Source organism: Cynocephalus volans, chromosome 12 (assembly GCF_027409185.1).
Source record: "Cynocephalus volans isolate mCynVol1 chromosome 12, mCynVol1.pri, whole genome shotgun sequence".
Taxonomy (NCBI): domain Eukaryota; kingdom Metazoa; phylum Chordata; class Mammalia; order Dermoptera; family Cynocephalidae; genus Cynocephalus; species Cynocephalus volans.
In genome coordinates this window covers 87187730-87201708 of record NC_084471.1, presented here as the reverse complement: position 1 = coordinate 87201708, position 13979 = coordinate 87187730, and the positions used below count along the sequence as shown (strand labels likewise).

At 36.2% G+C, this 13979-nt stretch overlaps 1 protein-coding gene across 1 annotated transcript in view; it reads right to left on the bottom strand.

The window, feature by feature from the left end:
• Positions 1 to 13979, bottom strand: part of ITPR2 (inositol 1,4,5-trisphosphate receptor type 2) — a 487108-nt gene that overhangs the window by 140711 nt on the left and 332418 nt on the right. Inside the window, exons 38-41 of the mRNA XM_063115575.1 lie at positions 8213 to 8321; positions 7537 to 7724; positions 1870 to 2053; positions 899 to 1155 (exon numbers count right to left, since the gene is read on the bottom strand). Of these exons, the coding sequence (XP_062971645.1) occupies positions 899 to 1155; positions 1870 to 2053; positions 7537 to 7724; positions 8213 to 8321 (738 nt within the window). The remainder of the gene's footprint in view (positions 1 to 898; positions 1156 to 1869; positions 2054 to 7536; positions 7725 to 8212; positions 8322 to 13979) is intronic.

The following is a 13979-nucleotide window of genomic DNA, read 5'->3' as shown; positions in this document are numbered from 1 at the left end:
AACCTCAAACTTGGCTCTCTACTGTGGATACGTGCTCTTAAAAACATTGAATATCTGCTGCCTGTAGTGAAAATGCAGAGCAGGAAGCTGTACACAGGCAGATTCTAGGATTAACTGTGGAAATTTCAGCCAGTTTCACCATAATTCATTGATAAAATTTTGGGCCATCTATGCCACCTCATAGTATGGATGACTTGGCATGACAAAGGCATGCCTTACCTAGAGATGGTCTGCCAACTGGAAGCTCTTCAGGTCAGCATACTCATCTTCAATCAAGCATTTCACCTTTTAAGTTGCTTTGCCATGGTGACATGAACGGTGTGTACAAATAATGCAAAAAAAAAAAAAAAAGCCAAAATTCCTAGGCACCCCTAAATTCATCTATCTGACAAAGGAAAATGTAGCAAGGAACATGTAAGACACTGACTGTATTCATTTACAAAGGTATTAATCTTTACCATTGTAAAAAAAAAAAATCCTCTTCTGTATTAACTCTGTTTCTAACGAAGACATACAAATATACTCGGTATCCTCACTCAAGAAATACGAATTGATTTGGAAATGATGAAAGCCCCTGAAGTCTATAAAACCATGAAAGTATAAATGAGGCAAATTGACCTTAACTTGGCAAATACCAGAATACTAGGAATGCATGATGCCCATTGAGGCTAGAAAGATTTGAATTGGGGATTACACAGAACGATACCATATGAGCTTGACTTTTTCATGCATAAGGAATTTTCCTCTCATCTTTCTTCATTGATATAACACCTTCTTCTCATTTTAGAAGAGCATTATTGCTTTTATTGATTCTCTCTCCATAGCTATTTGTTGGTTTTATTTGAATTTAATTACTTATCAGAACAGGCTATATTCTCAGCTTTCACAGAATAAATACCTGTAGTTCCCGGTTGTGATTTTCACACAGTAACTGAAGAAATCTCAGTATCGGCTGCATGATGGCAATTGCAGGACTCATGGTTACTTCCTCTGCAGACTTTTCCTCGGCACTTCCTGCTTCTGGCCCCATGCACATAATGTCTATTTCTGGATCCATTTCTCTTCTGTACACGCAATATGCTTTGGATGTCGCTGAAGAAGCTTCTGTCAATTGCCCTTTCATTCCCTCTTTTAAATGTAATGATGAATCTCTTACTGAAAATAAAGCAGTACTCTTATATGTCTGAACTAATTTCCCTCAGGTAATTAAAAAAAAAAAGACAGCCAGGTCCCCAAATTCTCTAATAATTAAATTAAAAATCATCTGACAAGCGATGCAATAATTTCCTAAAAAGGATTTGAGGTTGCAACTAAAAAGTTGAATTTGCAATGGGACATAAAAAAGATCTCAATGCTTAGTTAGTTTTAGAAGGGCTCATGTTTTTCTGACATATATATATATATATATAAATAATTTATGAGTTCACATATACAAGAAGATAGGAAAATATGACAAACTTCAAAATGTTAATATCTCTATGATTTGTATTTAATACACTGGTGATTTTGTTATTCCAAATGCCAAGAAGCTTTTGCTGGAGTTTGGTGCTATAATTCTTGCTCTTAAAGTTTAATTTTTCACAGTCACTTAAAAGGTTTGGGGCAGTTCTTTACCATGCATGTCAAAATGAAACCAACCATTTTTCATGTCACTGGTTGCTCTGCACTGATTATGTCTCATTTACATTGGGTCCTGCAGAGCTGTTTCAGTGTCAAGCCCATGACTGAAACTCTTTATGGATGAAAGTCCATGCTCAGAGCCACAGCAGGGTAATTAAACCAAGATAAATGAGATGACAAGGATAAGTGAGATTTAAATGCTCTGTTACCCTCTTTCTCTTACTCTATTTTCCCAAATACTCAAATTACCTCTCATTCGTGGACCAGATGTCATCAATTCATTGTCATCATCCCTTTTTTTGCTACCCAAATCTATGGTATTAACTGTCACTGTCGATCTTATCTCTTTCTGAGCAGCCTTCATTCGGTCATAGAGAACTTTGAAGAATTTTTCTGACCTTTTTTGTTCATGCAACTGCTGGTAGAAAGAATACTGCAAGAAAACGTATGTTAACTTATCAATACCCAAAGAGAGAAAAAATAGTGTTTTTGTGCTTGAGATACACATAAACATAGATAAGAGCACACATTTAATGTGCTAACCATTATTATTTCATAAATTGGCAGCCTTTGCCAGTCTCTTATGCAATTTAATATGTACTAGTAATAGCTAGTATATTTACCTAGCACTTTCCACTAAAATCCAACATATTTTCATATGCTATTTAACTTACCCTTACTGATTATATATTTTTAAACATTTATAACAGCACTGTAAGAGGTTACATGGAAAGAGTTCTTTGATTTTTGTATTATTTTAAAGTCATGCGTCTATTCTGCACACATTTATCAAGTGCCTACTATGTGCCAGGGCCTAAGCTAGCACTATGGATAGAATAAAAAGGAAAAACAACCTCAATCCCTGCCCTCATGAGTTTGTAATCTAAAGTGGAAAGCATCCACTAATCCAATAATCATTCTCTAGAAAAATGTGCTTATGGAAAGTTAACAAAGATTATTTTTCTCTTTATCTAAATTATAGTACATGTAATTTTGAAAGTGTTCCCACGGCAGCCTTACTCACAGGAACTGACTGATAAATGAGTACTAAGTATTTCAGTAGATACACTGTTTCACGTGGGGTCTAGGACAAACCCACCTTAAAATAAATTCTGCTTTCTAGTGAATAATGATGTAGAAAAAATTCAGCACCAAAAGTATAATAAAATATATATTAGCAAAATGTGGAAATACTGAATCTTGGGACTATTTACCCTAATCATTGTCTGTTCAGTGCCTTATGGATGTATCCAGGAGAAGAGGTAGGAGGTAAGAAAGGTGAAATACTCCAGAGAAGATAGAATTTGAAGTGGGTGGGAAAATTATAAGCTATTAATACTAAAATTATGAGACAGACACCACACAAAGAGAAACATAGGTAAAAACTTAATAAAGATAATCCTATAACTACAGTGATTAAAAGAGGCTTATATAAGCTTGATAATAGTGTGAAGAAAACATATGAAAAAATAATAATTTCCAGATCAAGTAGAACTGGCCATCATCCAATATAAGCAAATCCAAACAGCCAATTTTGGGGACTTTGGCTCCTGAAGATGTGTGTTCCTAAAGGAATGCCTGGAACTGTGACCCACAGGTTGGAACGTATAGGTGAGACTCAAATGATATCAGGTCTTGAAATGGTTGCCTGCCTTGTAATTGTTTATATGGGCAGTGCATACACACAGAGTGTTTTCTGCAGCCTTGGAAATTGGCTTCCTACCTACAAGGGGAAGCTCCTAAGCAGAGGGCTAGCAACCCCTCAAGGAAGCAGGCCAAAAAGTCACAGTAACCATGGCAACTACAGTGAATCGGTAGAGCTGGTTCTGTTAATTCAAAGATAAATGCAGCATTCACAGACCTCTACTTCTCTCAAATTAAGCTGATGCTTAAGCCCTAATATTTTCAATATAACAGGGTTAGAAGGTGAAAGGAGTTTCCAATATATTAATGAGAATGTCATGGAAATGTTGCAGCTCTGTTAAAACAAAGTTTTATAATTTATGTACATCTTTTATGTACATCACCTTATGAATACTTTTAGTCTAACAGTGTGATGAATAGAGCGTACTTATTTTCATTTTACAGATTAATAAATTGAGGTTTAGTGAAGGTAAGTGACTTGCCTAATATTACATAACTAGTAAGTGGTAAAGCTAGGATTTAGATCTAGATTTCCTGATTATAAGCCACTAAATTTATAAAGTAATCTCTTAAGCTCAAAACAATAGCATATTTAAATAGAGGACACCTTTTAAAAATCAGGGCCCTACAAAGCTGAACAGCATAATTTCAATGAAGATTAAAAGTATGTTTTACATACACATATAATCTCAATAGGCAACACAAGGATTTCTTTTACTAAAGATTTTTTTTTTTGCTTAGCAAACGACCTCCGTTAGCTGCACAGAGAGTAAGGGGAAACTATTGTTTTTAGGAGCCAAGGGTGATAGATAAACAGATCTGTGTGACAGAAGAAGGACTGTCCAAGAAGGACGGATTAGGGGGACTAAAAATGGGAGGAACAGAGAACGGAGGTGCAGTGAGGAACTAGAGAGATGGAGAAAGAATGAAGGCTGGATCAGCGAGTAAAATTTCCCAGGTCTGAGGATGTAGACGGTTATTTCTAGAAAGATGTTTATTGTGGCTAAGAGCACAGAATTTGGATACAGATTGCATGGGCTCGAAACCTGGCTTTATCTCTAAGTGGTTATGTGAACACGGGTCTGTCTCAGTTCCTTCTTTGGTAAGATAGGATAATATATAAGTAACTTCACAGGTTGTTTGAGGATTAGCCAGGTATTAATAAATATAAATCTCTGAGAATAGTGCCTGGTATTTAGTAGGTATTATTTTTCTTATTGTTATCATTAGTGTTCGATCTGAAATTATAATGTAAGTACCTCCTCTACCCTCCCCCTCAAATGACCTTTAATAAAGTACATTAAATAATAAACCGACTTATGTAATTAGGAGGGTATAAATTAAGGAAGGGGCTGCAATTCATATGACAGAAGCAAGAGAATCCATGAACTGAAAAAGCAAGATATTAGTGGCTAAGGAGACAGTGAGAATGTAAAACCTCCAGGGAATTGGTAGAAGTCTTGGGAAGAGGTGCATTTTAGACTGCTATAGGGCAAGGAATAAGATTCAAGCTGATCTCAGCTAGACCTCTTAGAGCCAGGAGCACATAGCTGACATTTCGGTTATACAATGATGTACATAACTGAGAAACCTGAACAGGGGGAGGCTAGCAAAAAAGATTGTCATAACCCATCTTAAAAGAAGATTTTCATATACAGAAGTAATTTAATGCTGTTTCATCAACAAATATTTGTTGAATGTCTATTAAGCACAGTAGATATAAAGAATAGGACAGGATTCCCTACATTAATGAAGTTTACATTTAATTGGAGAGAAAGGTTATAATACAAATAACAATAAAACAAAGTAGCACAGGCAAAGTGCCAAGTGAGCATTGAAGAAACAAGTTACAGGAGCTTGGATAAGGAAATGGTTGCCAACCGCCAGCCAGATAGAGAAGACATTGTGAAGGAGGTAGAATTTGATCAGAACCAATCTCTCCTGAACATTTATTGAACTAAGTGTTTGGTCAGACCCATGCCAGACACAGAGGTATGAAGATGAATATGTGATCTTGACCTTTAAGAATTTATAATTTACTACACAGAGCCTGATGTACACATGAAGAGGTACAACAAAGTGGCAGAAATGCTACTTAAGGTGTCTTCGGGTTATAGCTGGGGCATAGTGACCAGTAATCAATTCTACCCAGTGGGACATGGGGTCAGAAAAGACTTCCAGAAGTCCATTGAGTTGAATCCTCAAAGAGGAGAAAGCGGCATGAGAAATAACACAGCACATTTGAGGAATTACAAAGAGTTTAGTACAGCTGGTGCACAAGAGAAAGGATGGAGGAAGGAAGAGGTGGAATAAGAAAGGAAAGTTGGAAACTTTGAAAGGATTAAATCATGAAGGATGTTATGGACTGTGGTAGGGAGTTTGCCTTTACAGGGCAGGTGGCAGATTTTAAGCAGGAGAAATATGTTTTCAGAATATTTTTGGAGCCAACATGGAGACAATTTGGAGAAGAGAAAAAACAGAAGCAGGGATACCTCTTGGAAGACTACTCATCATAGTCCAGGAAAAGAGAAGAAGGATCTGTAATGAGGGCTGGAGATGCAGGGATTGAAAATAGAGTACGGATCTGAGAGATGTTAAGAGGCAGAGTCAGAGGTCCGTCATCAACAGGACGTTCAGGACGGGAGTGAAGGTGGATAAGTTAAGGTTGAGACTGACTTTCAGTTCCTGGTCAGACAACTGTGTAGACGGAGTGTCAGGCCCTGATAGCAGCAATGTAAAAGGAGGAATGGGCGTACGGAGGACATTAGTGGATTCCATTTAAGACACGTGGAGTTTAAGGTACTGGTGGGACACGCTGCTAAAGATTTCTAGGAGACAGCTGGATGTCAGGTCTAGAATTCCAGTGAGTGAGTTTCGAATCATCAGCATAGAGCAGAAGTTAGAGATGTGCAGATGAATGAGACCGGCTGGGAAACCATTCAAATAATAGAGCAGAGTCCAAAGAAACCTGGGAGATGTCAGGATTCAAGAGTTCAGAAGAGGAAGAGGAGCCTTCACAGGAGGTGAGCAGAAAGGGCAGGAGATAGGCAGAGAAGCTGGAGAGGGTGGAGTCCCAAGACTCAGGGAGAAAAGGTTTCAGGAAGAAAGCCAAAGTCACCAGTGACAAGTGCCATAGAAACGTCATATAAATAAGGACTGAAAGGATCCAGGAACAACTTGCCAGGAATTTAAAAGTGGAACATGTAGTTTCTGACGGGAGCTGGCTTATTCCTCAGCAATATAAGGACTTAAGTAATTTTAAACATGTATTGAGGATGAAGGAGGATCCCATCTGATGACCCAGAAACACAAATCCAGAAAGTATTACAATCCTAAGGATTGCTTCTAGAGATGCCAAAAACATCCTATCCTCTCAATAGTCTACATCTAATTTTATGTAGTTGCCTAGAGAATTTCTTTAGGAAATCCCAACTGAATACCTGGTTGTGGAAGACAATTTGCAAGAAAACCCACTCAGATGCCTCCATTATCCCCTTCATCAACTTCCCTCAGAGAAATCTGTGCTGCAGCTTCAGTACCATGAGAGTTTTCAACACTTTCTTTTCTCAACCAAGAAATATTGTTTGGGGGCTGCTTTTTGTCACAGTGCCATTTACTGTTCATGAGGCCTTTATTCCTAACGTCGCTGTTATTTGATGCGTCATATAGTAAAGTTCCTGTTGTCCAATGTATTTGATGGCTAATTAAAATAAAGTATCTCAATTGCAAATTAGATGTGGCTCCTGCTAGACATGAATCGGGAAAATGGACTTTGGAATTTCTAATTAGTTGTAAACATACACTTTCTTTCACTATCAAGGCAAACCTAGAAAGAGCAGGTTACTGAGCAGCAAGGCTGGAGGACAATGTGTGTTCTCTGGGAACACTTCCCAGCCTGGGCTCAGGCAGCACTGGGTGTGCAGGAGCCTGAGGGCAGCTTGGCAGGAGCTTCAAGGGGAAACTTGTGTCTTCTGCAAATACTGGTCTTATCCCCTGTGTGCAGCTGCGCATATTGCTCACTGTAGTGGAAGTCCTGGTATAACATCAGAAGAATGCCTCTAAGGAATGTTCTACTTTACTGAATAAATTGTGAAGTCCTGTAGTTTCTACAGCAAATCAAATAAATGTATAAGGAAAATGTGCTACGTGGATTTCTTTTTAAAAATAGTAATGAGCAGCTAAAAGAAAAACATTAATTTCCCTTGGTTTCTATGACAAGTAAATAAAAAATACAAATAACAAATGTAATGCCCATGATTGATAAACAGGTACCTGTGTTTGTGTATTTCCTCCTTCAAGCAAGGCAATGCCAAGGAAAATGCCTTCTGAAAAAATTCTGTCATTTTTGGTGTTCACTATAACATCAATGACAAGTTCAGATGCACCCTCCTTATCGAGCAGACATTGAATATCTGACATTGATATCCCCATCTTATCTGAATCTTGTCCAGAAAAGCTTCCTGTGATTGGGAAGAATAAATAAACTTTAATTATAGGCATTGTAGCATAAAAGATTTGCAAATTCTTAAATTGTAAGAATATTTATCAACTTTTTATTAAAGTCTGACACATGTAATTAAATGTTTTTTTCTTAAGAAAAATACTTTAGAAAAAGAAATTAGCTTTATTATGGTACTTAACTTATACGTGAAGAAATTATGACTTAGTTTAACTATTTTTCCAAAGACAAAAGGCAAAATCAATTCTTATGTTCAAATTTGTTGTTTCGTAACCCCAAATTGTACAAAGGTTTTTAATAGTGCTTTTAAAATAAACTTTTTGTATTTGTGCCATTTAAGTAAAATACTAGAGTTACACTGACATGAAGATATATCATGAATATTCATAACCAATAAAATAAATAAATAAATTGACAGATAAAATTGTGAAAAAAAAATAAAAGATATATCATGAGAATCCTAAAATGAGAAAAAATGAGAAGACATACCTCCCACTTGTGCAGTTTTGGAGTAGGTACCTGATAGATGTCCATTCATACCAACTCCATAATCACCTTTAAAGTATCGATTCAGGAGTATTTTTCTTAATGTGTTACCCTAATAAGAAGGATAAGAAAAGTGTTAATTATTGTTCCATTTTCTAATAAAATCAAAAATGTCAGTATATTAAAATGCCACTTGAAATACATTTTATGGATGATGTCAAGACATGGAAAAATTAACTTTATAGTAAATAATATTTTTTGAGGTGAAAATTTGCAAGTGTGTCTCAATAAAATAATAATAATTTTACTTCTCATAATTAAGAGAGTAGAAGAAACTTTGAGAAGTGATGAATAGGATTATGGCATAGGTTGTGGTGATGTATATACTTATCTCTGAACTCATCAAGTTGTATGCTTTAAATATATACATCTTTCCGTATGTCAATCATACATTGATAAAGTAGTTTAAAAATAATTTTACTTCTCCCAGAAATAAAAAATAAAACATAGCAATTTCAATAGAACGTACTAGAAAAATCACAAACACTATAAATTTAAGATTGCTTTAAAAGTTGAAGGTCCCTGTGTTAGTAAGAATATCAGTGGTGCCTAAAGAAAACAGAGAATAATAAACACCCTAAGAATTAGAAAACAAAAGCCTTAGTTAAAGGAGTTTAGTAGAAAGAGCTAGAAAAGAGCTGAGTGTACAGCAGATGCTCATAAATTAAGCTTGATAAGACAGAGTGAATTATCTTTAAACTCCAAGATGCTTTATTCAAAGACAGTAGGCAAAAGACAGTGCATCCTTTACAAAACATGCGATTCAAAAATTCTTAAGTCTTCAATTTTGTACTGATTATAGGACTTTTTTTAAGTAATACACTTTGCAAAATAAGACATAAGAAACATGGGCGATAACTCTAAGTCTTCCCTTTTATTTATGATTAGTATTTCAATTTAAAAGAATGATGTTAAAGTATTATTCAAAGAAGATTTGTTTAAACTATTGAAATTAAGACAACAACTGAGGTGTTATTCTCATCTTGCAGGGAAGGAAACAGCAGCCCGAGAGCTAACTTCACTGTCCACAGATCATGCAGCTAACAGGTGGTTGAACTTGCATCTTGACTGCAAAATCCAGGCCACTTCCCCATGTCATGCTGCACCCCCCACTCCTCAGCACTCCTTCCTTTTACTCTGTGACATGTGGTTCTCTTTGCTCCTCTCTCTCTCACATGCATACGTCAGTTTTCCTTCTTTCTCACATGTTTAAGGTTTTCTCCTGAGTTCTTTTGCTGTGTTCCTTTCCCCGATCTTCCTTCTCCCCGTCAGCAATTTCATCTGACCCTCGGTTGCACAACCACTTCTGCAGGTCTGACTGCCAAATATGTTTCCTCCAGCCTCAGCCTTGCTCTCTGGAGCCTCTCACTTTGTTTCCACCTAGATTTCCTTATCTATGTCTTGAAGTCCTACTGGCACCTCAAACTTGATTTTTCAGTACAGAATATTCCTTCTCTCTTAAACATGTTTTTCTCTCAATTTCAATTTTAAAGAGATCACAATTGTTCTAGTCATTTGGGCTCCCAACTTAAGGAAGTATCTACTACCCCCAACCCCAACTTGACAATGATTTGTGAAATCCTACCTATTCTACCTTTTCAACTGTAGCACCAATAGTGCCTTCGTGCATTCTATTTTAACCTTATTGAATAATGCAATCATTTCTCAACTCAAGTCTTCCAAGTCTTTCTCTTTGCTTGCATCACATTCTCTGCCTGAAATGGTCTTCTTCTCTCTTACCTACGGACAGATACTGTCTTCCTCTTCATTCTGTAAACATTCATTAGGTACCTATTGTTTTAGGCACTATCCTAAGTATGTCAGATTGAACCCTCCCCTCCAAGAGTTTACAGTGAGACAAGTTCCACAGTGGAGACGTACACTAGTCCTACGGAAGCACAGAAGAGGAAGCAGTGGACTCTGCTGAGAGTTACATGGCATATTTCCTTTATTAACCCAGATAATCACCAGAACAGACCTGTCTTGTGCATAGTTAATGCACAACAAATATGTCCTAAATGTCACAGTGCCAAGAATTTAAATAGACACTCGAGTGCCTGGAGTTGCTCATTCATACAGCAACTTTTATTGCTTGATTATTAAATTTTTACAACACAGACCTCTATTATTGCTTCTTATTTCATGTTTCTTCCATTAATTCCTTTTTACATAGGGGCATAGCAAGTAAAGGTGATGACTAGTCTTGGAAGAAACAGTGAGGTGTAAGAGCTTATTCTACCAATGAATGCAACTTTACTATTCCTTGTAAAACCGAAGTAGGACACCTAGAGAAGACATAAGAAATGGAAACAGTTTCTACTTTTTTTAAAAGAGAAGGTTCTTTGAGTTGAATTAATTCCATCTAGCCAAAAATAATCCTCCCAAAAGGGGAGGAAAAACAAAATACAACATTTCTTTGGAGTCAAATGGGCTTCTACTGTGTATCTCATTGTAGCAGGAGACACTATTAAAGAACTTTCAGACACATAAACTATTGAGATGAAGTTAGAAGTGGAGGAGAAAAATCTGAGATCAGATTAAGTGAAGCACTAAATCTCTTTAAAGGGTAGTTCAGTTGTACTAATCATGGATTTCACTTCTACAGACCACTCACACTAACCCTGTAAGATTAAATTTGCCAATTTGTTATGAATAAAGGTGACAAACATGAAAATCCAGGTCTTTTTTCCTTGAAATTGCACAAGTTAGCATCAGTGTCCAGAAGAGAATCTATAGTAAATGGAAGTCTGGACATTTACAAACCAGCTCCCTTTCCACTGTCTGTAAGAGCATATTCACCACACCTTCTAATCACACTACTCCAAGAACCCAACCAAGAGATAAACAAATAGTAGTTTTGTTTTTTTTAAGAAGATATAAAAAACTGCTTTTTATCCTTTGTTTAAAAAATGGTCTTTATATTGCTAGAAGAATAAAACTGTTTAAAACCAATAAGAGTAAAATTGTGTCACACCAAATTAAAATAATCATCATATTTGTGATTACTTTTAAATTCTCTTCAGGCAAATAAAATAAAATCACAGGTTCCTATCAGATTCATAAACATCAAAATCAAACGAGCAACACTTTTATCATCCAATTCCCGCCTAGTTAGAAGCATATATTTTCTAAGTATGTAATACTCAAAATGCCATAGAAAGGAGAGGAGGTTCCCTGTATCTCTGTTCTTAACTCTGGTACCATATCACCTGGGTTCAAATCCCCTCTATGCCATATACTAACTGGGGGATCTCAGGCAAGTTACTTCACCACTCTGGACTTCAGTCCCTCAATTGTTAAATGAAATAGTCAGAGCACCTACCTTCGTAGGGTTTCTGTGATAACTAAATAGTTATAATTACAGAACGTACTTAGAACAGTTCCCAGCACATAGTAAGTGCTATATAAGTTATGTATAGTTGACGCTGTCTCTACCAGTACTAATATTATCCACATCACAGAACACTTTACAACCTACGAAGTGATTTTTCACACACTTTCTCACCTTATACCAAACCTTTGCACAAATGTGAAAGAAATTTTTAATATCCTAAGAAAATGATAAAAATAATAAATTATAACCTGCCTGAAAATCCTAGTTTTTCCATTATTAATCAGTCCTCGGAATTAAGTACTAGTGAGCAAATATGGCAAAGCCACCCTGAAGCATGCATATACTTCACTATAAAAAATGTACCTTACAACTTCAACTGAAGTGGGAAAAATCTTATCTTTTTCAAACTCCATAATTTTCAGCTAAGACAAACTTTGGTGCTAAAAATAAATGGAGAATAGGCACAGATGGAATAAGATTCTGTTATGTCTTAGTCATTCTCATTAAAGGGTGGAAAACTTCAATATAGCTACGTTACCAGTTTAGCAGAACTGGCTTCTGTTGCCAAATACCGAGTTCTGACCTGCAGGATGAAAGGCAAACACTGTGTCCCAATGTGCCTTGGGGCATTCTTGGTGGCCTGCACTGTGATGCGTTACAGTGGTGGCAACTCAGATGAGAGTCGTTTCCCTAAATTACTTTAACTCAGATAAAGTAATTGTAGAACCGTTGTCAGAAATTCTGATCCCAAGGTTATAAATTGCCAAGGCAGAAATTTGGGAAAGAACTGAAAGCACATTAAATCACTTTGGAAAGAATTCACCACAATTGAGAAATTCAACTTCTGTACTGGTTCTTCAAATCCAAAATGAATTCCTGACTGGGCCTTCCATGGAAGGTGTCTTTTTTGGGTTAGGCCAACCAGCAAGGAATGTCCTTTACAGTCTTTTCAATATCAGAGTTAATTCCAGGCCACAAGACACTGCTTTTAGCCAATGTCTTCATGTGAACACATCCCAGATGTGCTAAATGTAATGTAGCCAAGATAACTAACAACCACCTTCTGAAATTACAGCAAAATATCTCCATAAAAAGACATATTGTGTGGCCAGAGAAGTCATGTTGACAGTTTGTGAATATCTGGGAGGATTGGTTTTTTCCAGGACACTCCCTGTTACACCAAGTCCAATGTATCAAAAATTAAGAAGCTCAGAAATTATTGCCTTTCATGGACAGAAAGGATTAAAAAAATATTAATCCTAGAAAGGACTGAGGATTTTCTTCCATGTTTGAGAAAGTACAACACTGTTTGCCTTAATAGGGGTTAATTGCCTTAGGAGTGAAGCGTTCGAGGCTATGATATTTAAGGTACTTATTCTACATTTGTTCCTGTTGCCCTGGAAGAAAAAGATACATTAAGGTAATATTTTTTTCCCATTATGAATAATATAATCAAGACATCATGAAAAAAATGATACCAAACCAGTACCTAGAAAATTGAGTCCTCAACTGCAAATTTAAAAGGTAACGAAAATTCCAAAGTAAAGATGCTCAATTTAAGATTTGCCCTCAAAGATTAATGTTAAGCTATGAATTAGCCTCACCAAGACCTGCAAGGAGATGATGGTGATTGTATGTATCTGTAGTCCCTACACAGTCTCATTTTAACATAAAACTTGGTATTAGCACAACTGGTGTTTCCCTAACCTTTTGGTTTAATGACAGTATATCCAATTACATATTTTTCCTCATTTGAATTCTCCGGGATTTAAAAGATACAATTCTCATTTCAAAAATAAGTTACTGTAACAATTATATCCTACAGGATTATATTAGGTCCATCATCATAATCGATTACAACTTCAGGCAACTCCTTTGGGAAAATATGGCCCATCTCCTATAATCTAGCTGCCTAATGGCTTGAACATCATGGTCTCTGAGTCTGAGAAATGCATGCCAATTTCTTCCCCTGTTGCTTTTGTCCAGCTTTCTTAAGATGAAAAACACACACTTTAATAGGAGTAGTTGTTATATAAATTCGCAAGATGCTTATCATCAATACAATGAAACAATCATTATAATCTTGAAAAACATACAGATGTCTCAGTGATTCTAGTAAAGGGCTTTATAAAAAAAGATAGTGGAAAATTTTAGAACCAATTATTTAGAACCCCAAATTTAGAACCAATACATCACAATGGCAATCTACTTCCAAATTCCTTCCTTCCTTGTTTTTATTCACTGTAAAGACACTAATTACACTTATACCACATGTCAGGAACTAGGGAAAGGGGTGCAAAAAGTAATTCTGCGGCATATGCCAAAAGAATTTTCAAACATGTAGACTTGACACATATGGCACTGTTTTTCAATATA